The sequence below is a fragment of the Saccopteryx bilineata genome, chromosome 5, assembly GCF_036850765.1.
Source record: "Saccopteryx bilineata isolate mSacBil1 chromosome 5, mSacBil1_pri_phased_curated, whole genome shotgun sequence".
Lineage (NCBI taxonomy): Eukaryota > Metazoa > Chordata > Mammalia > Chiroptera > Emballonuridae > Saccopteryx > Saccopteryx bilineata.
The window spans coordinates 53,540,616-53,564,751 of NC_089494.1; the positions used below are offsets into that span (position 1 = coordinate 53,540,616).

The 24,136-nt window shown below is 39.4% G+C and overlaps 1 protein-coding gene and 1 non-coding gene across 5 annotated transcripts in view; both read left to right on the forward strand.

The window, feature by feature from the left end:
* Window positions 1–24,136, forward strand: part of PDE1A (phosphodiesterase 1A) — a 403,386-nt gene that overhangs the window by 340,350 nt on the left and 38,900 nt on the right. For all 4 annotated transcript variants that reach the window (XM_066280225.1, XM_066280223.1, XM_066280222.1 and 1 more), the window contains 3 exons: window positions 10,270–10,351; window positions 12,826–12,943; window positions 14,023–14,168. In XM_066280225.1, coding sequence (XP_066136322.1) covers window positions 10,270–10,351; window positions 12,826–12,943; window positions 14,023–14,168 — 346 coding nt within the window. The remainder of the gene's footprint in view (window positions 1–10,269; window positions 10,352–12,825; window positions 12,944–14,022; window positions 14,169–24,136) is intronic.
* On the forward strand, window positions 19,316–19,442 carry LOC136307224 (small nucleolar RNA SNORA25). The gene has a single exon (XR_010725889.1). It is a non-coding gene; the product is annotated as a small nucleolar RNA SNORA25 (small nucleolar RNA).

The following is a 24,136-nucleotide window of genomic DNA, read 5'->3' on the forward strand; positions in this document are numbered from 1 at the left end:
TACTGGGTCGCACCTACTAAAGGTAAACTTAATATCCCTTATGACCCAGCATGTCTACCAATAGATGTGTAACCCAGATAAATTAGTGCTTATGCCCACCAAATGTCTTATATAGGAGCAGTCATAACAGTGGTACTTATGACAGCTCAATATTAGAAATAGTACAAATGTGCATCAAAGATATAAATGGATAAATAAATCATGATATAGTCATACAATAAAATAGAAAGGATAAAAAAATGGACTAAATACAGACAACAATAAATCTCAAAAAAATGCATACTGTGTGATTGATTCATTTATATAAAGTTCCCAAACTGGCAAAATTAATCTATATTGATTGAAATCTGAATAATGGGTGATATATGGAGTAGGATTCACTGGAAGCCATTACGGGAACTTTCTGGTTGGGTATTATTTAGACAAGTGTGTTTGTAATTTATACAATTAAGATTTGAACATACATTTTCCCTTGATTTAGAAAACAATTTATCAGAATAAAGGTGCTCCATCAATGACTTAGAGAACACTAAAAAAAATCTCTGTGTTAAAAAAAAAATAGCTCTACTAAATCTCAGAGACTCTTGAAAATTACTGATAGATCTCCAGATAATACCATGACTTATATTAATTATCCTTGTCTTTTATTGATTTAAAGCCAGACAAAAAATAACTGACAGATCATGAGAGTAATGAATTCAATGGAATTGAGTGCAGATGTTTTGAAGTTCATCTTAGTCTCAAATTTTTTAGAAAGGTAACTGAGACTAATAATGAAGCTTCTAGCGTGCAGTGATTTTTCACATCTGAATTTCAGAGTAGAAGAAAATTGTTCCCTAAGACTACTTAGCTACTTTGTCATTCTCAGTGCTTAATAAACAGTGACTCAGATACTTGAATTTTAATGTTTAAAATATACCCAACACAAAAGGTCAAGTCTTAGAATAGGTATCACATCATATTTGGTTTTGAGATCTGCACTTTTCAAACTGTTACTTAGAAGAAGGAGGTACCAGGTTTTTTTGTTTGTTTTGTTTTGACAGTATTCTTGGTGAACAATGATAGACATTTGTGTGACCCCAAAATATTCAGCATTGACAGTCTTTACTTGGAGGACTTTAATGTATAAGGCAATTTATCTATAGCCCTAAGGAAAGTAAAAGTGTATATGTTAATATGCACTATTAAAAAATCAAACTGTTTCTGCTAGCATTGCCTTTTTCTTCTTCTTTTTTTTCAAGTGGGGGGTAGAGAGACAGATTCTTGCATGCACCTCGACCGAGATCCACCTGGCACCCCCCCACCCCATCTGGGGTCGATGCTCTGCCCATCTGGGGCCAAGTTTGCAACTGATCTATTTTTAGCACCTAAGGCTGAGGCTCCCAGAGCCATCCTCAGCACCCGGGCAAATGCACTCAAACCAATCGAACCATAGCTGCGCAAGCAGAAGAAAGAGAAAGAGAGAAAAAAGGGAGGAGGAGGATGGGTGGAGAAGCAGATGGTCACCTCTCCTGTGTGCCCTGACTGGGAATCAAACCTGGGACTTCCACATGCCAGGCTGATGCTCTACCATTGAGCCAACTGTCCAGGGCTGCCTCTTTTCAACTATTAGAATCCTCTTGGATCATGTTGAATTGATTTGGGACTTTAGTTTTTAATACTGAAATCTTACATCTCTCTGTCTCTGGACTTTTAAAAGTAAATGATGATCAAATCCCTTTCAGAAACATATAAAGTAAAGCAGAAGAATATGTAGTTAAAGATCAAAATGAGTTAACTTATACTGCCAATAAACATGTTTTACAAACAGAACAAATTTATGAGACCTGACTTCAATAGGTAAGCTGCTTTCATGCATTCGGTTAACAGAGTCTCCCAGTCCCCTTACACGTTCTTAGCCGTACCGCCTATTTTAGCCCCTTGGAAGTAGACACAGCAGTGAAACTAATACTCCTTGGTGTATGCTTTGCTCTGAGTGTATTTGACATAAACTATTTAGCTGGGTCTGTGTGTCTACACAAAGGTCCTAGACATTGGCAGGACTGCAATGATTCTTCCATATTTTTTCTTATTCTTGCTCATTCTCATATCAGCCCCTGTCAAAACGTCACTTGTAGAACCCACAGTGCTGAGAGATCCCTTCTTGCTCTGTAGCCAAGTGACTGGGGTTTTTCAACTTAGTCAAAAGTCTTCTAAAGCAATTTGAAAATATATCCCTTCAGAATGTACTAAATATCTAAAATACCATGTTATGTGATCTAAAGTCTGTACTAGAGAAGTTGAGGCAAATCAGGCAAAGTTTGCTCAGAATTCATCACTGCCCTCAACTGCAGTATAAATGTAAATGTTTTGTATTTCTTATTAAATAAATTATTTTAAGTACACTGCTCACAAAAGTTAGGGGATCAGGGAATGTGCAGATACTCCAGTACTTTCAGCCTTTTGTATAGTACATTTCCACCAATAAAATAAAAGTTGGTTTTGCATCTCATTTGCATAATCAAACAACTTTCTTTGACTTGTCTTTGTTTTTCTGATGTTCTTGTTTAATAAAAAAAAATCAAAGGCTTCTTTTTTTTTATCACTTCATATTCATTTTGAAATATCCCCTAAATTTTGTGAGCAGTATATACCAGAGCCCTGGCTGGATGGCTCCATGGTAGAGCATCAGCCTTGCTGTGGATGTCCCAGGTCTGATTCCTGTTCAGGGCACATAGGAGAAGTGCCCATCTGTTTCTCCACCCCTCCCCCTCTTATTTCTCTCTCTGACTCTCTTCTCTTCCTCTCTTGCAGGCCAGGCTCAATTAGAGCAATTTGGCCCAGAGCATTGAGGATGGCTCCATGGCCTCTGCCTCAGGCGCTAAAATGGCTCAGATTGCAACAGAGCAAGGGCGCCAAATGGGCAGAACATTGCCCTCTAGTAGGCTTGCCAGGTGGACTCCAGTGGGGGGTAGATGCCAGAGTCTGCCTCTGCCTCCCCTCCTCTCACTAAAAAAATAAATAAATAAATAAATAAATAAATATATATATATATATATCAGGAAAGCAGAAGAAGCCTGATAATGCAAAATAAGAGATGATTTGGAGTTGGTTTCAGAAAACCTGAGTGTAAGACCTTGCTTTCCATCATCCCAGTAGGGAGAGTAGGAGTCGTCACCTTCTTACCTGTAAGATGGTATTAATTCCACTATGCCTCCTTCCAGGATGGCTATGAAGAACACAATGATAAAATAAATGTGAGTGGTCTTATACACATAATAAAAATATGAGAAATTGGGATTATTTTTTATTCACCTGCTCTCTTTTAAGTTTTATATTTTCCTAAAGAAAAGTATTAGAGAACCAATATGCTGTTACTTGCTGGTTACCGAAATCAAAACTTGAAAGGATCTAGCTATAACTTAAGAAACACATTCCCGGCCCTGGCCGGTTGGCTCAGCGGTAGAGCGTCGGCCTAGCGTGCGGAGGACCCGGGTTCGATTCCCGGCCAGGGCACACAGGAGAAGCGCCCATTTGCTTCTCCACCCCTCCGCCGCGCTTTCCTCTCTGTCTCTCTCTTCCCCTCCCGCAGCCAAGGCTCCATTGGAGCAAAGATGGCCCGGGCGCTGGGGATGGCTCTGTGGCCTCTGCCTCAGGCGCTAGAGTGGCTCTGGTCGCCAACATGGCGACGCCCCGGAGGGGCAGAGCATCGCCCCCTGGTGGGCAGAGCGTCGCCCCATGGTGGGCGTGCCGGGTGGATCCCGGTCGGGCGCATGCGGGAGTCTGTCTGACTGTCTCTCCCTGTTTCCAGCTTCAGAAAAATGAAAAAAAAAAAAAAAAAAGAAAAAAAAAAAAAAAAAAAAAAGAAACACATTCCCAACACAAACATGGTTTAAAAAATAGCCAAGTAAGAGAAATATTTTTTCCTTTTGCTTTGCAGAATATAGCACTAGACTTGAAATTCATTCAGTAGGCTTTAAAAAAAAATTAGATACTGGATATTAATTTAAAAAATGAAAAAACTAGTCAAGAGAAAGAACTGAATTTTTAGAATCAAGAGCAATAAGAGCCTGACCAGGCGGTGGCACAGTGGATAGAGCTTTGGACTGGGACACGGAGAACCCAGGTTTGAAACCCCAAGGTCGCCAGCATGAGCACGAGCTCATCAGATTTGAGCAAGGCTTATCAGCTTGAGCCCAAGGTTGCTGGCTTGAGCAAAGTGTCACTCAGTCTGCTGTAGCCGCCTGGTCAAGGCACAGATGAGAAAGCAATCAATGAACAACCAAGGAGCCGCAATAAAGAATTGATGCTTCTCATCTCTCTCCTTCCTGTCTGTCCTTATCTGTCCCTCTCTCTGTCTCTCTCTGTCTCTGTCAAAAAAAAGAGCAACAAGAAAATTTATGTGTGCATGTGTGTGTGTGCACATAAACACACACACATATATGTATGTGTGTACATATACGTATGTATGAATTAATGTTTCAGAAAAATACAGAGGCATTTTGGGATGTCTTGACTTTTAAAGCAATTTCTTACTAGTTTGTTTACCAAGTTTATTTTATCTAACAAAAGGACTTAAATAACATTAACATTTTTAACTCACCATTTCTGAAAGACAAACCAATGTAGACCAAGCTATTTGTACCATCCAGGTAAAGTTTCTAAAGCCATGCCAAACAGTAGCAAGAAGAGATCAGAATTGTATCCAGGATTTGTTTTCTTGAGAAACTCTGATATCTGACTCTGGAGTAAGCAGCTGATGGTAAAGGAGATAAAGCAGGTCTTTATCTTCAAGGACTTTTACACAGCACACCAGTGACATCATCAACACAGTAATGCCCTCTCTGAGTGTTTATGCAGGTCAACGCAGTGGCCTCTGCCCTCTCACTATAACGATCTATTTGGGAAATGCTCCATTCATTTCAACTATGACCGGTATTACCGAGAGATCAGAGATGGAGGTACTAGTGAAGAAAATAACCATTAGTAAAGGAAGAAAAGTTTTACTCTTTAGTCTCTTCTTGAATAGACATAGTAGGTTGGCAAGATAACAAGAAGTTAAAACAATTAAAATTTAAAAAATAGTCACTGCCATTAAAATCTGTTCATACTTCATGCTAAATGAACCCAATAACTAAGTGAAGATTTCCTTTTTTCAAATAGTAGTTTTGTGACACATAAACAAAATAGATATATGTGTAAAACCTACATTTACCAATAGGTAATACAAGCATTGCTTTGTCAGTCAAGGAGAAACAAAGAACTGGAAATGCAAATTATTTAGAAGGAAAGGTCAAAATGATTGATTTATCTTAAATTTTATGAAGTCAGGGCCCTTTATTTCCTTCAGTGTTGCTAGAAACAGTATAAAGTGTGTTATTTAAAATTAAATTATATTTCCCATAGTAATAAAAATGTATTTAGTTAGTATATTCTCAGCTAAGGATCTTGCATCATGAATTTAGAGACACAACCAAAAATTTTTCATAAATGTAAAGAATTATAGCTAAGAGCCAGGACAATAGCTTAACATTTAAAAATCAGGGTTTATGGCTTTAAGAGGCATAAAATTGTGAACATCAATTACACAAGGCATATTAATGTTCTTTTTTTTTTTTCAGGGACAGAGAGAGTCAGAGAGAGGGATAGATAGGGACAGACAGACAGGAACAGAGAGATGAGAAGCATCAATCATCAGTTTTTTATTGTGACACCTTAGTTGCTCATTGATTGCTTTCTCATATGTACCCTGACCATGGGCCTTCAGCAGACAGGGTAACCCCTTGCTCAAGCCAGTGACCTTGGGTCCAAGCTGGTGAGCGTTTTGCTCAAGCCAGATGAGCCTGTGCTCAAGCTGGCGACCTCAGGGTCTCGAACCTGGGTCCTTCTGAATCTCAGTCCGACGCTCTATCCACTGCGCCACCGCCTGGTCAGGTATATTAATGTTCTGTAGAATATTCATAACATTCACAAAAATACAGTTATATAATTGTGTCTGAAACTGAATGTAAGCTATAATAATCATTAAATATTTAAACAGTTCTGGTGACTTTCTCAGACTTTAGAATTGGCCATTTTTAAGAGGAATGCAGAAAAGTATGTAATTTGTTGGCCTGAATTCCTTTAATAAGTTCTTCAAAGAAGCCTAAACTATTGCATATTTTCCTCTTTTAAGTTCTCAATCAAATTCCCCAGTAGAAAGAGAGGTCCTTCCAATACTACTGTGACTTTTTGGTGGCCTTCAAGCTTGTGGCCGGAGACCTGCTACCTGTTTGTTGTTGGTGTTGCTTCTGGGATGAAAATTTGATTTAGTGACAGGTTTCTCAAGATTTCAATACTTTACATTTTCAATCTTTTGCGTGCTTTAAAAAGATAGAAACTGTTTGAATTCAGTGAAAAATGAAAAAGAGGGGAAAACACATGCAATGAAGTCGTTGGATTTGCCACCTTGTTGACAGCTATCAGAGCATTTCATACTGTGAGGAAAGCATTCAATTATTAGGTCTTTGTCATGGCCTTTCCAAGAAAGAATCTGAGCAGCCTCCAAGGGAATTGCTAAAACAGGCGCAAGAATTGCTAAAACAGGCGCAAGAATTGCTAAAACAGGCGCAAGAATTGCTAAAACAGGCACAAGCTGTGGGGCTGCGCACATCCTGCGGCCTGTGTCTCTCATGTTGATGGGGCCACTTTCTTCACTTCCACACCTGCTGGCTCATGCTCTAACAGAGGTCCCCAAACTTTTTACATGGGGGGGGCCAGTTCACTGTCCCTCAGACCATTGGAGGGCCGCCACATACACTGCTCCTCTCACTGACCACCAATGAAAGAGGTGCCCCTTCTGGAAGTGTGTGTGTGTGTGGGGGGGGAGGGATAAATGGCCTCAGGGGGCTGCATGCAGCCCGCAGGCCATAGTTTGGGGACACCTGCAGGCTAGAACAAAGGCAGAGATCCTTGAGTGTCATTGGTTAATTGTCTTTAGTAGCTGTAGAGCCCTAAAATTTTGCTCTAATCACTTGCATGATTTGTATGAGTCAGTATTTGACTTGTGTGAGTCAGTTCCTCAGAACATATGTGTATTCAGTAAGTTACTGCTCTTTGATGAGATAGCACAGTCACATGAGAGCACAACCTCCATGAAGAACTAGTTGACAAATACAGTGCCTGTTGCTTTGTTGACCCCTGATTTCGTCTTGATGGAAAGTAAATGTTCCCTATTCAGGGACAGAATTAGGAAAATGGAAAAGTCCGTCAAACTTATACTCCAGGGTCTTAACTTTCTCTTTACATATCTTTTCTTCACCCTTAGTAATAACTGACTTATCCTATTGGGGTCTGGTGCCCTCATGGTCTGGCTGCAGAGCCCCCTACCAACTTTGCCTTCATAGCTTTATTCACCCTACAAAATGAATAACACTTTGAAATATTTATAAATAAACTCTATAATCAACAAACTTCAGCATTCAGAGCACTTTAGCAGTAGGAGTTTAATATTCTAAATCACTAGTAGAGTACAAAAAGCAAATAGAACTTAAAATTTTTCAGTCCATCTATCAGAAGGCTGACCCTGCATGTATCTGCCAAATGCCCAAGTCCTAATATTGCCATCCAGCATTCCATAACATTTACTCATGGACGGTAAACCATCACAATGTCTTTTTCAAGCCCACGTTATCATTTTTAGGTCAAACAAAAAACTTATATAGTTTGAAAATACATTTATTAAAATATCAGATAGCAGCCCTTTGACAATAAAAGCAATCAGTTCTATCTGCATATTTCAAATAATTATCCCCAATATCACATTTCCCATGAAGTTTGTGAGTAGCTTTATTTCTATTTGAACAATAGTAATATCATTATTTATATTTTAACAAAACTATCAATAATATTATTCTTTTACCTTATTCTCAACACGTTAAAAATCAAATCCATAATAACGTTCAAGTCTGTTTTTATGTGTGGCACCAAAGTCTTCTTTTCATTCAGGATTGAAGCCCAAGAGTTAATTTCATTTCACTTCCAGCTGTCCTCCACACTGCTGACCAATTAAGCTTTCAAAAGATCAATTCCTGTCATGTCAATTCCTTGCTAGAAAAGAGAAAATAAAAAGAGCCAATGCCTCTGTATTACATTAAATTAACTACCGAACCCTTTTCCTGTAGTTTAACACCATCCAAGATATGCATTAGACATTGTAAACACCTTTCATTTGCACAGCTCTGTATTTTTGCTATTATGAATTGTGCTTCTTTTTTTAAAAAATTTTTTTTATTTATTAATTTGAGAGAGAGGAGAAAGAGGGGAGAGAAGGAGCTGGGAGAGGCAGGGAGGAAGAGTGGGAAGCATCCATTCACAGCAGTTGCCTCTTATTTGTGCCTTGACCAGGAAACCTGGGGTTTCGAACTAGTGACCTCAGCATTCCAGGTCAGTGCCTTATCCACTGTGCCACCACAGGTCAGGAGAATTATGCTTCTTATTAACTAACATTTGATGACTATTTACTAAATATTAGGCCCTGTTCTTAGGTCTCACACACATTATCTTAGATTATCTTAGCTTATTCCATGTAATAGATACCATTGCGTCTTTATTCCTAAAATGAGTAAACCAAAATTACTAGGTTAGGTAACAGAAGAGGGAAATTGATTTTAGCCAGAGCTGTGATATGTCTGAAGTACAGAGATGGCCGGCTAGACAGTAGTGATCAAATACTGTGTCTTGTCACTCCATGGCTAATGGTCCTAATAATTCTCTTTCATCTGTCCCTTAAGCTGGGTATAAATATTATATTAAATGTAATGAATGTTGTTATTCTTTAGGGGAATGAGGACAGTTGCTGTGAGGGTTCACAGAAATTCTATTCCCTATTTTCTTTAAGTCATAACATGATAAAATGTTTCTGTTTGTAGCTACTTCTTTGGCAACCATATCTAGATTTTTCTGAACAATTCTGATTGTAAACTTTCACCCTCATAATCAGAGGCATGCTTTAGAGGAAATGCACCAGAAATCACTGTCAATAAAACATAAAAAGCAATAAAACATACTGACGTAATGTTGTAACGATCTTGATTAAAGGTGTTAGAGGAGGAGAGCGAGTGGAAACTCCAGGTCCTCAGACAGATGTTGCAATCTTCCACGGACGTCATAACCAAGAGAAAGTGAAGAGCCCTCCTTTTTATCTCCTGTTTTGTAACCTGATTATATGTATTTTTTTAATTGAAAGATTTTATTTATTCATTTTTAGAGGGAGGAAAGAGAGAAGGAGAAAGGGGAAGAGTGGAAAGCACCAACTCATAGTAGTTGCTTGTCATATGAGCCTTGACCAGGCAAACTCAGGGTTTCGAATTAAAGATCTCAGCATTCCAGATCAATGTTCTAGCCATTGTGCCACCACAGGTCATACTGACTATGTTTCTTAATCTGTGACATTATGCAAGGCCAGTATATTATGTGACATATACTCCTTGAAGGTATACAACCAATAGCTTAGGAGAAAATCTCAAAGCATTCTTTCGAGTGACCAGACAATCTATGTGAACAGGCACAAGTGAAGTATTCTCTCTGTTTCTTTTGTAAACACATCCCCTTAAATGCAAAGAAAAGAGCCAACGTTGATAAACTTTGTGATAATAAAGTTTTACTGAGGGCAGCCATCTTTATTTTAGGAGATAAAAATCTACTATAATCATCCCTTTGAATGTTAAACCCAAACATTTAAATGGAATTTTTTAACATATGTGATCAGTTAATCTATTATAAATAAGAGTAAATAGCATGACAAAAAAGTCATTGACATTTAAATTTTCCCCAGAAAATATTACAATAAAATTATTCGTACAGAATTTAAGAAATGTTAAAAATACTCTTCATCACTTACTTGTGGGAGATTCAAAGAAAAATTGGTTAATATGTAGAAATATGTTTCAAAATGCTCATATACTTTTAATTTTTAAAAAGTCTAATTAAGAATTCTTGATACTGAAGATCTGCTGCTGAAAATTCCAAAGCGCAAGGTGTCCCCTTTAAATCAAAGGGTTGTATTACCAAAGCAGAGTCTCCACATGCTAAAAACGTTTATTTCATTTTTCTTTTGCACTATGTTCCCCAAACAGACTATCTGAGTAGAATTATATAAACGGAGACTACAGCTTTTGGTTTTATCAATATCAATAAATACATAGTGTCAATTAAGAAATGAAAGATGAGACTTTTGGCTTTGAATCTAGACTGCTTGTTATCTGAGTTTCTGCAAACCAAGTCTGTACTAATAGGCTTTCTTTTCTGCAGGGAGATAAAGAAGCTGAATTAGGACTTCCATTTTCCCCACTTTGTGATCGGAAGTCAACGATGGTGGCCCAGTCACAAATAGGTAATGCTGAGCTCAGTGGTCACAGAGAATGGGCGTGTGACTTGTCAGTTTTCAAATGGATACATCATGCTGTTCAAAAGAGAGCATCCATATATATATATAACTCACTCCATGTTTATGATAAATGTGTTCTTCAGACACATTTATATGGAGCTAAATCATAGAAATTATTAAAACATTCTCCCACAATGAATTCAACAAAGCAGCATTAGTAAATGTAATTATTATTTTGTTTGTAATCTTTTTACAAAAAAGAGAGGACTTTAATCTGTGGGAAAGACAGCCTTTTTTGTGGTTTTGTGGCCGATTATTTTCTGTAATATAGCCTTCTGAATATAGAGAAATTTAATGAAAATATTAATATGTCTGCCCTGTTATCATTAACTTTGCATAATATACTAGTTCATATTCTTTTGAAAAATTTTCTTATGAAATGAATAGATAAGCCAACAATAAGAAGTTTATAAAATAATATTGCGCCCAGCCGTATTTATTCTTTTCATTTGTACTTGGGTTGGAGATATAAAGTCCTGCCCATTATGAAAACATATTATTGTTATGCTGCATATTTCAAATATTTGTATTAGCTATTCCCTGAAACAGCATCTTTTTTCCTTCATAACTATCAGATGGCGGCCTTACCTCTCTACCTGCTCTGGTACCCCTCCTACAAATTGGGGGTCAGCTGTAAGAAAGCTTCTTGCTCTGACCTTTCCCCCTCTTCCCCCTACAGCAGTTACGACAGCTACTTTTCTAGATACTATATGACACAAGTACCTATTATGCAGGTGTGAGTGTGGCAGGCTAAGGACCTCCTCAGGCAACCTGGGAAGAATGGAAATTTCTGAGACTTGTTGCTTTAATATAAATCGCTGCTATGTTCATCTAGGTGACCTCTTATTTAACATTTTCCATATACCAGATGTTTAAATCCATAGCCAACACTAAAAATAACATCCTGACCAGCCAATTGGCATTGCTTTGACTTGAAGGGACCAATTAAAACACAAAACTGTTGAAGTATTTTTTTAATTAAAAATGTACTTCAATGTATTCTATGACTAACCCTGTTATTTGAAATAGGAATTACTTTTCTCCAAGTCTCTGGTGGATGGACTATTCTTCAAACGTTGTTTGGGACACTATTACCTAAAAAGCCTCCTTCTGGATATTCTCATATATTCAGATGGTGGCAGTCCATTGCTTCCAGGTGTGTTTCAGGCAGCAAGTACTAGATTTCCAGCACCACACCTCTCCTGGGACCCTGCGGTGTTGAATGTACACAATGCTTAGAGTAGGTTGCCCCCACCCCAGACTCTAGGTGGTAGGTGCCCTCTTCTCTCTATGTGTCATTTTCTGTCTTGATGAGTACTTTATTTTTATTTTATTTATTTATTTATTTTTTTCTGAAGCTGGAAACGGGGAGAGACAGGCAGACAGACCCCTGCATGCGCCCGACCGGGATCCACCCGGCACGCCCACCAGGGGCGACGCTCTGCCCACCAGGGGGCGATGCTCTGCCCCTCCAGGGGGTCGCTCTGCTGCGACCAGAGCCACTCTAGCGCCTGGGCAGAGGCCAAGGAGCCATCCCCAGCGCCTGGGCCATCTTTGCTCCAATGGAGCCTTGGCTGCGGGAGGGGAAGAGAGAGACAGAGAGGAAGGAAGGGGGGGTGGAGAAGCAAATGGGCGCTTCTCCTATGTGCCCTGGCCGGGAATCGAACCCGGGTCCCCCGCACGCCAGGCCGACGCTCTACCGCTGAGCCAACCGGCCAGGGCCTTGATGAGTACTTTAAATGTAAAAGTCTTTATTCATTCTGGTATATCCAAATGGTGAGATTAATGCTGTCTGCCAGTGACGGTTGTGTTCTCTTTGCTGATTTGACAGAACACACCCACACACTGTGAACTAACCCTCTTACATCCAAAGAATAAACAGATATCTGAAATATTAACATATAGGCAGAAAACTCTGAGCAATATAATAAAAGGGAGAATAAAAGTGTTTGCCTTCTTGTTGTCTGAGAAAAAACTTCAATTTCATTTCTTTAAAGCTTCGATATTATATTTTGTTAGGCAATAATAAAATTCAACAAGTGAAAACCCTTCAGAAAGGGTAACGATCCCTCTCATTGAGAGAGAAAGATATATTCTGTTTAGATCTGAATTTATTGTTAACAATCATTTGAGGCTGAATATTAAGTAGGAAAGCCAATACACTTGAATTAGCAATCTTACATTATCTCACTTCTACCGCTTGAGAGAATATTTTATACAGCTGTTATTCCATTTCTATCGCTTGTATTATGGGTTAAAACACATTAATAGATTAAAAACAATTGCAAGGGGTAAATAAACTAATATTATAGATGATACTTGCTATCAGGAGCATCAGAGATTCTTTATTGTTACTAATTTTAAAATTCAGTAAATTATAACATTTCAATTTATCTTCTTTTTTTCTTTTGCTTTTTTAGGTTTTATTGATTTCATAGTGGAGCCAACATTTTCTCTTCTGACTGACTCAACAGAGAAAATTATTATTCCTCTTATAGAGGAAGACTCAAAAACAGAAAATTCTTATGGAGCAAGCAGGTTTGATATTTTATTGTTTGCATTATTTTTCATCTTTGTATTTTCATAACCTTTTACTTACGGTTAGCTTTATTATTTCTTACATCTACGCAAGAAATTTTTACAAACATTAGATAGTATTGCCACCTAGTGGCTAAACATGTCTTTGAGGTAATTTGATGTTCGTTACAAAAAGTATTAAAGTACTCAACAGTTTACCAGAATAGTATTCAATACCAAGGAGAATAAAATTATTTAAATTTTTATTGAAGATGTAGGTATTGTGTCCTGAATAGAGTAACATACCTGGTTGTGTTAGTTTGCTTATAAACAAATCAATCACAATGCACTTATTTTATATCAAGAAAGATGCCTTTATCAAAGTTAGCCTTTTAAATGACATGAATACAATGAATCTATATAATATGTTACAATAAAGTCCATTATCTATAAAACTTACATTATGTCAAACTAAATTTTTCATAGATAAATCTGTTAAAGAATATTATTTAAAATTTCCAATTGCAGAAAAATCATGCTAAAGTCTTACCTATTTGAACACACAAACTTTCCTAAAACACAGCAACAGGCTCCCTAAATGTTGCCCTAATGAGGAAACTGAGGGAATGTTCTACTGAGAAAGACCCAGATTAGCCTGGAAATTAATTGTTGGAGGAAGTGGCAGGTGCCATTGCTGACTTTGAGCTCCAGAACTGTGGTGCTCCTCTCCTGATATTCCTCAGTGGACTCACTACTAAATCAGCTCATTCCAAGCTTCTGCCACTCTCATCTGGCCTCACCACCCTGTAATATATGAGCACCCCAACCTGCTGCTTGGGGGTCCCTAACATACCCAGGAAGTCCCTGACGGAGTCCCTGGCTCTCTCCATGAAGTAAGAAAAGGAGAGAGGTGAGCAGCACTAACATGTGCTCAAAACTGCAACGGAGCACCTGCTGTCCTGTATCTCCAGCTGGTTTTGTAAAGTGTTTCAGGCTTTGCTCCCTCATCCTATACCCTGACCTTGGTATTTCCGGGTTTCTTTGGCGGTTACTGTTAGCTCAAGTACCTTTATGGATTTACACAATGCTGACTTGTTTAGGCGATCAAATATGAAAGGCACGATGAATGACGGAACCTATTCCCCAGACTACTCTCTTGCAAGCGTGGACCTGAAGAGCTTCAAAAACAACCTGGTGGACATCATCCAGCAGAACAAGGAGAGATGGAAGGAGTTAGCTGCACAAGGTATCATTGTTTACAGAGCCTTACTGACGTTTCTCTGCCTTAGCTCCTCTGAGATTTTGGATATTTTTACTCCTAGATTTTTATAAAATATGCAAGCCCTTGGTGGTTTTTGGACTTTAGCTACCCTTTTATTACTCATAAGAAAGTTAGTTTATCAATTAAGAGAAAGAGATTTTGCTCTGCTTATGCTACATTGACTGCAGAAGTATGTGTCCACGGGTGTTGGTGAAATGGATAAAAAGGATGGAACAATAAAATGGTGAAAAAACTTTACATGGCATAATAACCTCCTGTTAATTTCTAGAAGTACTTTTGAGTCTGTATTTTAGGCTTTGCAAGTGGGCTTTTGTGTTGCTTTAGAAATGTGACACCTAATGTCAGAGATTTGGGTGTCTGTATTTTTTTCTTTCAATTTTACTAAGTCACTTATTTGGCTGACAGTTTTACTCATGAGGTGGGAAAGTCACCTGTAATTTAGGACCAGAGAAGAATATGACACTAGCTCTAGATATTTCTGATATATCTTCTGGCTGAAATAAATTAGTCTATTTCATTTACATGGCTTGTGAGTTAGTATCCATCATTAACTTTCATGCAGGAAATTAGTTTTCAGATCCCAGATCTGGCCCCTGCCTTCTCTCATGCTCTCTCCCATAGCTCTGTCTCGCCCAGGCTCTGTACTCCCTGCACAGTGGATTCTGGAAGTTTCTGAAAACCCCAGGGCCTTGCAGTGACTGTTTCTTCAGTCAGGGATTCTCTTGCAGGGCTGATTCCTCCTTGGCTGGCAGGTCTGTCTTAATTTTTAAGTTGAAAAACAGCATTTAATAACTGAATTAATAAATGGCATTTTATAATTTACTCTCACATGGATCTTATGAGTTTTAGGCTATTATTATTCCCATTCCTATTTTACACATAAGGAAACCAAAGTAGAGGGCAGTTTTATGGCTTTTCCCAAATCTCACAATTAGTAAGAGAAGGAATTAGAATTCATCCCTTCTTTCCAAATGCAATACCCTAAAACCTCATGCTAGGCAGCTGAGAAAACAAAAATAAACAAAAACAAACCAAAACAAACAAACGAAAGACCCACCCTCCCTGACCACTAAAAGTGAAGTATGTCTTCTGTCCTATTTTTCCCCATTAGAGCGCGGTTTAGCCACTTTAAAGTGATATCACTAATCCATAATCCATGATATTTGCTTATTCCTTTATTTAAAAAGGTATTTTTTAGTATGGTATTTGTAAGATATTTTTCCCCGCCGAGAAGGAAGGAAGAGGGCTCGGAGCCGCAAAGTGTGGAATAACAAAAGGCTTTATTGAGTACAGAGCACGCATCTCGCCCAGTGAGGTTCCCTGGCCCCGAGGAAAGATGGAGGCCAGGGAAGTCGCAAGGATTAAACCATGTGGGAGATATTTAAAGGGGTCCTCTAGGGAAGTCGAGCTAATATGACGTAGTAAAATCTCACTGGCTGGCAGATGGTCGCTGTTTTCCAAAGGGTTCCTGCGAAGCTTCTTTAGGTGCGCTTGGTTGTGGGTGGTCCTAGCCAAAGTTCCTGGGTCTGACCTTTCCCATTATCCACTGACCTTACATTCTGACCTTTTGTGTTAAATAGAAAAGGGGCGCCGTTTATTCATCTGGCTACTTCCTGCTGATTAGGGGCATTGTAGGGAGGGGAAGGTAGTGGTTTTGAGGGGTGTCAGGAGGAACATCTGTGTGGCCATGAGTTGAGAAACTTTGCAGATGCAGTCCTGTAGGATTTTAAAAAAAGGAGGAGTAATAGGGGGATTTGTAGGGTCCAGCCTTTTGGTGAGCTGGAGATGAATGGAGTCCAGTGGTTCTGACTGCCAGTGGTCCTGTAAAGAGGCAAGCTTGAGGCAAAATTGCATGTTAGGAGTGGCATAAAAAAAGGAAGAGGGGTCCCATCCATTCCCATAACTGAGACCTGTGAGGGAACTAGAGGTCCAGAGTGTGATGGCAAAACAGAGAAGGTAGCCCCCGTGTCCACAAGAAATGAGATGGACTTACCCACTTGTTGCAGTATACCCTGGGTTCTCCGAGTCCAAGCCGTGTCCTAGGAGTTCGAGTGATGCACCCACCTGGCTGGATTAGCCTTCCATTTGGGCGGCTTGTCCTCCACGTAGAGGCACCGAGGAAAAGCCTGTTGCCCAAAGGGGCAATCACTCCACCAGTGACTGGGCTGCTTGCAGTCAGGGCAGGGCTCAGTGGGCAGCCACCAGCAGGGGCCCTGCTGGGACCAGTGGTCCTGCTTGCCACACTTAAAGCAAGGTGCTGGTAGGATTTCTCTTTGTGGCTTGGATTTGGGTCGGGCACTTCCTATGCCTTGCCTCTGTTGTTCTACTGGCCTCAGGGTTGCCACCTGAGCCGGGGTTTGGAGTATTACCTTCTGCTGCATGTGGGCCTGGTGAACAGCCTTGGCCTGTTTCTACTAGTTGGGACTGTTAAAAACTTTAAATGCTGTGTTCACAGGTTCCGGATAGGGGTTTGGGGGTTGAGAATAAGAGGAGGGGGGCTTGTGGGGAGCCCGGCATCCAGATGTCACAGGAAACACTGGAGCCAAAGGCAGGACAGGAACTTCCTGCAAGAAAATTGGGGTTGGATGTCCTGAAAACTGGTGTAAGAGCCAATGCCAGGCTGAGAATGGCCTGATGGAGGAGGGATTTAAGAACACAGTGGAGAAGGGGAGGGGCCCCTGACCAGCAGGGGAGGAGAAAGAGAGATGGTAGTGGTGAATAAGAAACAGGATTTTGCAAAGGGAGGGGAGGTGGCTCTCAGAGGGAAGAGACCTGAGCACAAAAGAGGTCCACAGAGGGACCAGAGAAAAGTCCCAAGAGAGAGGGGTGCTCCCGGGGGTCAGACAGGAGGGAGAGAGGGTTGGGAGTCCACAGAGAAGGAAAGATCAGGAGTGGAGGTTTTAGGTGAGGTTTCTCTGGCCAGAAAAAGGCCTGTGTGGTGGAACAGGTGGCACAGAGATTAAGGACAGGTGCGTGAATAATTAGAATCCGTGTATGTAAGAGATCTCCAATCAGTTCCCAGCTTTTTTGGCAATAGTTAAATTAGTGAGGGTGTTAAAACTGAAAGTCCCTTCAGTAGGCTAATTCAGTAGGTTCTGTGGCCTGGCCACAGCGGAGAAGAAGAACAGTTTCTTCTTCTTTATGGAGGGAGATTCCTGTACCCCCACAGCCGCCCTCAGTCCTCGGAGTGGTCAGATTTGAGTATTAGCATCCTAAAACTCAAGGTCTGGCCACGGACGGAAAAGGTAAAGTGGATATGCTTGGGACGTCTCCGCAAGCACACACTCACTCAGATGGAAAGACTTCCCTGACGTAGCTACGGTTTCGGACATGGAGTCTTGGAGGAAAGAACTCAAGGGTGGCTGGAGACAGGGGACTTACCGCACCATGCTCCAAAGTGGGTGGAAGTTTGGAGATCCTGGTTGTTTCTCGGAGGGGATGAGGAAGAGGAGCGGTCCTTGTGGACTTCAACTCCTCCTGCGTTTTCAGCACCAAAATGTAAGGTATTTTTCCCCGCTGAGAAGGAAGGAAGAGGGCTCGGAGCCGCAAAGTGTGGAATAACAAAAGGCTTTATTGAGTACAGAGCATGCATCCCACCTGGCGAGGTTCCCTGGCCTCAAAGAAAAATGGAGGCCAGGGAAGTCACAAGGATTAAACCACGTGGGAGATATTTAAAGGGGTCCTCTAGGGAAGTTGGACTAATATGACGTGGTGAAATCTCACTGGCTGGCAGACGGTCGCTGTTTTCCAAAGGGTTCCTGTGAAGCTTCTTTAGGCGTGCTTGGTTGTGGGCAGTCCTAGCCAAAGTTCGCGGGTCTGACCTTTCCCATTATCCACCGACCTTACAGTATTTATTGATTTTAGAGAGATAGAGAAAGAGAGAAACATAGATTTGTCATTCACTTATTTATGCATTCATTTGTAAATGTTTGTATGTGCTTGACTAGAGATTGAACTCCTAACCTTGGCATATTGGGATGATCGAGCTACCTGGCCAAGGACCATTCTTTTCTTTATCATGTCTTCTACATGGGAATGAAGGGTCCACAAAAGTCGAGACATGGTCTACTGTGCTTTGCAGTATATCCTCAGTGACTAACACAGTGCTAGGCATGTAATAGGTGCTCAGCAAATATTTGCTTAATTAAAGAGTTAATTAATCTTGGATGATGTCATATTATTCTTTCACTTCTGCTATTAAAATACACACACACACACACACACACACACTGATTTAATGCTTTTATCTGAATCTCTAACTCACATTTTCCCAGCCAGATAAGTCTGATTAGGTAAAAAATTTTAAATGCATAATCAATAGTAGATAATAGTAAAATTAATCAGTAACTTGTTCTTTCCACCAAATCACACAAAAACCTTAAAAACTTCATTAAAAAATGTTTAAAATACTGACTTTGTATTTAACAAAATATTAAAATACATTCTTGATTCTCAAGCATATAAGCATGACGGCTTTTTAACTGGTTTCACAGAATGAAGCTAGAGCACTCTTTCCAAGGGTCTTCCCTGCATGCGCAGCCTCTCAGTCAGCCAGGAATGTGTGGAGAACTATCTCAGCCCTCCTGTCACCTCTAATTGTTAGGAATTTTTCTTAAATCCTGCTAGTCTACCACTTACCCCAAATTTGGACCGCAGCCTCGGGCTTGAAAGGCTGTGGATTTTTTCCTAAACTCAATTTCCCACTTCATGTAAGAGAAACCAGGGATTACTGCCCACTCTTCCCATTCCCAGTGAGTCTACTGCAGTAGCAGCAAAGTTGGTTTCTACAGCCATTCTCAAGTTGGGCTGCAAAAGGTAACTTGGAAGTAGTTAGTTGTCTCCTGGCAAGATGGTCATAGCTTCCTGTTGTTCTTATCAGAATCTCCAACAATTTTTCATGAATAAGTGCTTCTCGAATTGCTGTGTTGCCTTGATCGATTTCTAGTGTGATAGAATCATTGTTTTTGCAAATATTTCCTAATTTTATTCTTGTTTTCTGTGGGGAGGCAACATTCCAACTCTTTATATCACCAGAACAGGAAGTCATCCTTTTCCATATTAGTTTCTGAGAGAATTAAATGAGTTGATTTATGTTAAGAAATACCTAGAATAGATCATTTCAAAGAGAGCTTATGGGACCCAAACTAGGAGCTCTTAACTCTGTGACCTAAGATTGACATTCTTCATAGGATGTAATAGACACTCAGTAGTGCTATGTTTCCCTGAGGAGAATACATTTAGCTAAAAAAAAAAAAAAAAAAAGATAAAAAGAAATACCTAGAATAGTAGCACTACCTAAATTATTATTACTATTATTATTATTTACTGTTCTTCTTTTATGTGTTTTAAGAATTGAGGATGTGGTAGAACCTGACTAGGTGGTGGCACAGTGCATAAAGCATAGCCTGGGATACATAATATACAAGTTCAAAACCCCAAAGTTGCTGGCTTGAGCATGGACTCATCCAGCTTGATCGGAGCTCACCAGCTTGAGCACAAGATCATAGACATGACCCCATGGTTGCTGGCTCGATGCCCAGGATCACTGGCTTGAGCCCAAGGTTACTGGCTTGAGCAAGGAGTCACTGGCTCAGCTGGAGCCCCTCAGTCAAGGCACATATGCGAAAGCAATCAATGAACAACTAAGGTGCTGCAACAAAGAATTGATACTTCTCATCTCTCTCCCTTTCTGCCTGTCTGTCCCTATCTGTCCCTCTCTCTGTCTCTGTCTGTCCCACTAAGAAAAAAAAAGATAAAAAGGATATGATAGAAAACAAAACAGACAATATCCTTATCCTCATGACATAAGGAATGTAAGTTAGGAGCAGGATTATAATTCTAAATAAGGAGGTCAGGAATAAGCAGCAAAATATCTGGGAGGTCAAGCTTGCCTGGTATGCAGAAATAACATGAGGCAGATGAAGCTGAGGGCAACTGAGCAAGTGAACATGGGTAATGTGATAAATGGGTAATGTGCCACATCACTGGCTTTAGCCAAGAAGAGAAAGGGAACCAAATTTATATAGATTTTAAGGAAAAAAAATTGATCTGAATTGAAGTTTTGTTATTTTTTTATTAAATTTAATGCAGTGACATTGATAAATCAGTGTACATATGTTGAGAGAAAATATCTCTAGATTATTTTGACATTTGATTGTGCTGTATACCCCTCCCGCAAAGTTAAATTGTCTTCTGTCACCTTCTATCTGGTTTTCTTTGTGCCCCTCCCCTCCCCTAACCCCTCTCTCCTTCTTCATCCCATCCCCCCTCCCCCAACCCCCCGCCCCTGTTGCCATCACATTCTTGTTCATGTCTCTGAGTCTCATTTTTATGTCCCTTCTATGTATGGATTCATCTTAGTTTTTTTCTGATTTACTTATTTCACTCCGTATAATGTTATCAAGGCCCATCCATGTTATTGTAAATGATCCGATGTCATCATTTCTTATGGCTGAGTAGTATTCCATAGTATATATGTACCAAAGCTTTGAATTGAAGTTTTAAAAGGTTCACTCGACAAATGAAAAATATTTTTCTCTTTGGAAGGCAAAAATGGAAATGAAGACCAGAAAGGAGAATATTGGTCATAACTCAGGAGAAAGAAGGGAGTTAAATAAGGTGGTCATAGAGGAGAGGGGTTGAAGTGCCTCAATTCTGGATACATTGAAGATGGTGGTTTAAATTAGTATGTATGAATAAGAAGGGATAGCAAAGAGAGATTGGTTTCTGGATATATTTTTAGAGCAGAACTGAAGGGACTTATTAGCAGATGAGATGTGGAATGTGAACTCAAGGAGTCAGGAATGATGCCAGGACTCTTACACATTAGTTGTGTAGATTTATATGATTATTGGCATCTCTACCAAAGCTGAAGATGCACATGCCATATTTTCCAACAACTTCTCTTCTATATTTTTACCCTAGAAGAACTTTTGCTAATGTACAGGCTAAATAATAAGTTTCAGAATACACATGATAAAACTAAAGAATGATGGAAGAAATACTCAAAATTCAGGGAAAAGGTTGGAAGATTTATTTTGGAATTAGTAATATTGTATTAGGTTGGGTGCTAGACACACAAATGTTCATTTTATGATTATGGTTTTACCTAACATATATAATTTATATATGTACATATCCATTTGGGTGATAGATATTTTGTAATAAAAATTAAAAATGTGATCTGCTTTTATAAATATATGCATTATTTAGTCTTAAATATACTGAAGGTGAAAGTTTATGGTAATTGCATTGAGATGAGACTAAGCAGGTTATATAATCCTCAGAGCTTTGGAATATTAATTAAATTTAGAGTCTTTCAACAGAATCCTAAATATTTTGTCATCATCATATTAGCCCTGAAGCTATGTTTCAGGATATCTCAAAAATATCCCACTAATCATAGAGCAGTAGAAGGTGAGGATACTTAGGTTCAAAAGAATAAACCTCCTAGGTCATCAGTTTTAACAATAACAACAACAGCAACAACAACAAAACACACTCTTTTTTTTTTGTATTTGTTCAAAGTGATAAGCATGGGGCAGCAGACAGACTCCCACATGCGCCCAACCAGGATCCACCCAGCATGCACACCAGAAGGTGATGCTCAGCCCATCTGGGGCATTGCTCCACTGCAACTGGAGCCATTCTAGCACCTGAGGGGGAGGCCATGGAGCCATCCTCAGCGCTCAGGCCAACTTTGCTCCAATGAAGCCTTGGCTACGGGAGGGGAAGAGAGAGATAAAGAGAAATGAGAGGGGGAAGGGCGGAGAAGCAGATGGGCACTTCTCCTGTGTGTCCTGGCCGGTAATTGAACCCAGGACTTCCACACACCATGCCAACGCTCTACCACTGAGCCAACTGGCTAGGGCACAACAACAAAACACACTTTTTAAATTGAATTTATTGGGTTGACATTGGTTAATAAAATTATATAGATTTTAAATTTACAAATCTATAATATATCATCTGTATATTGTATTGTGTGTTCACCACCTCAAGTCAAGTCTCCTTCCTTCACTGTTTATCCCTTCATTTTCCCTCATCCTCCCCCATCTCCCTTCTTTTCTTGTTACTGATTACAAGAAAAAAACCAAAACAAAACACTTTTGTAATGACTAATTTCATTCACCTAACCATTCTATTAAGGACCTGGAAACATTTATCTAAGAATGTTACATGTAAACACATTCCTTTTTGACATGGGACCTTTCAAAAAAATTAAAAATGCTTTTCTCTATTCCAAATGGTTTACACTTTTGGTTAAATCTTACGCATTTAGAGTGAGGACAATGCTTCCACAACCTTTTATTATTCTTCAGCATATTAAGTCTTTTCCCAATCTTCACCTTTTTCAAAACTGCATTACGTTTCTCTAATGATTAGTGATGTTGAACATTTTTTCATCTGCCTATTGGCCATTTGTATGTCCTCTTTGGAGAAGTGTCTATTCATTTCTTTTGCCCATTTTTTGATTGGATTGTTTGTCTTCCTGGTGTTGAGTTTTACAAGTTCTTTACAAATTTTGGTTATTAACCCCTTATCAGATGTATTGTCAAATATGTTCTCCCATTATGTGGTTTGTCTTTTTATTTTGTTCACATTGTCTTTAGCTGTACAAAATCTTTTTAGTTTGATGTAGTCCCATTTGTTCATTGTGCCCTTTATTTCACTTGCCTGTGGAGGTAAATCAGCAAATATATTACTGTGAGAGATGTCGGAGAGCTTACTGTCTATGTTTTCTTCTAAGATGATTATGGTTTCACGACTTACATTTAAGTCTTTTATCCATTTTGAATTTATTTTTGTGAATGGTGTAAGTTGGTGGTCTAGTTTCACTTTTGTGCAGGTAGCTGTCCAATTTTTCCAACACCATTTATTAAAGAGGCTGTCTTTACTACATTGTATGCTCTTACCTCCTTTGTCAAATATCAGTTGTCCATAAAGGTGTGGGTTTATTTCTGGATTCTCTGTTCTGTTCCATTGATATATATGCCTGTTCTTATGCCAACACTAAGATATTTATGGCAGCATTGTTTACAATAGCCAAGATCTGGAAACAGCCCAAGTGTCCATCAGTGGACAAGTGGATTAAAAAGCTGTGGTACATATACACAATGGAATACTATGGGACCATGAAAAAGAAGGAAATCTTACCTTTTGTGACAAAATGGATGGACCTGAAAACTATTATGTTAAGTGAAATAAGCCAGGCAGAGAAAGAAAAATATCATATGATCTCACTCATTTGAGGAATCCAATGAACAGTGTGAACTGAGGAACGGAATAGAGGCAGAAGCGAGATCAAAAGGACCAGAGGGAAAGTGGATGATAGGATGCAATCAGGAAAGGAAAGAGATTTGTGAAATTATCAATATATATTCATAACACAGCATTATAGAGAGCAGAAAAACAAATCCTAGAGGGAAGGGAGGAGTGTGTGGGGGGGCAAAGGGGATGTTTAGGGGAACACAGGGGTGGGGGGATGTATTCAGTGGGACACTTGAATCCATGTAAACACAATAAATTAAAATCAATAAAACTACAAAACAAAACAAAAAACTGCACTACTTAAGAGTAGACAGGAAGACAGTATGTGTGTGCCTTTCTCATGAGACAGGTGGAGGAAAATAGTTAGAAAAGTTACTCTTTTATTTCTGCCTATTAAAATTTCTGGCAAATTAGGTAACATCTTAGCCTAAAAAATATGACTATTGGGAAAATAATATTTACCCTAATGAAGAGGCAGACAGTCCCTTAAATGCTCACCCAATATCTAGTTATGCTGCAGAGTCTTAAAATCTATGAGAACTTTGAGAGAAGTCACCTAAGAAAGTAAGAAAAAAGTGAAAGCACATTTGCCTATATTGGTGGTCAGTGAGTGATGGATGCTTAATTAACAGCCAAGAAAATCATATACTATACAGGAAAAA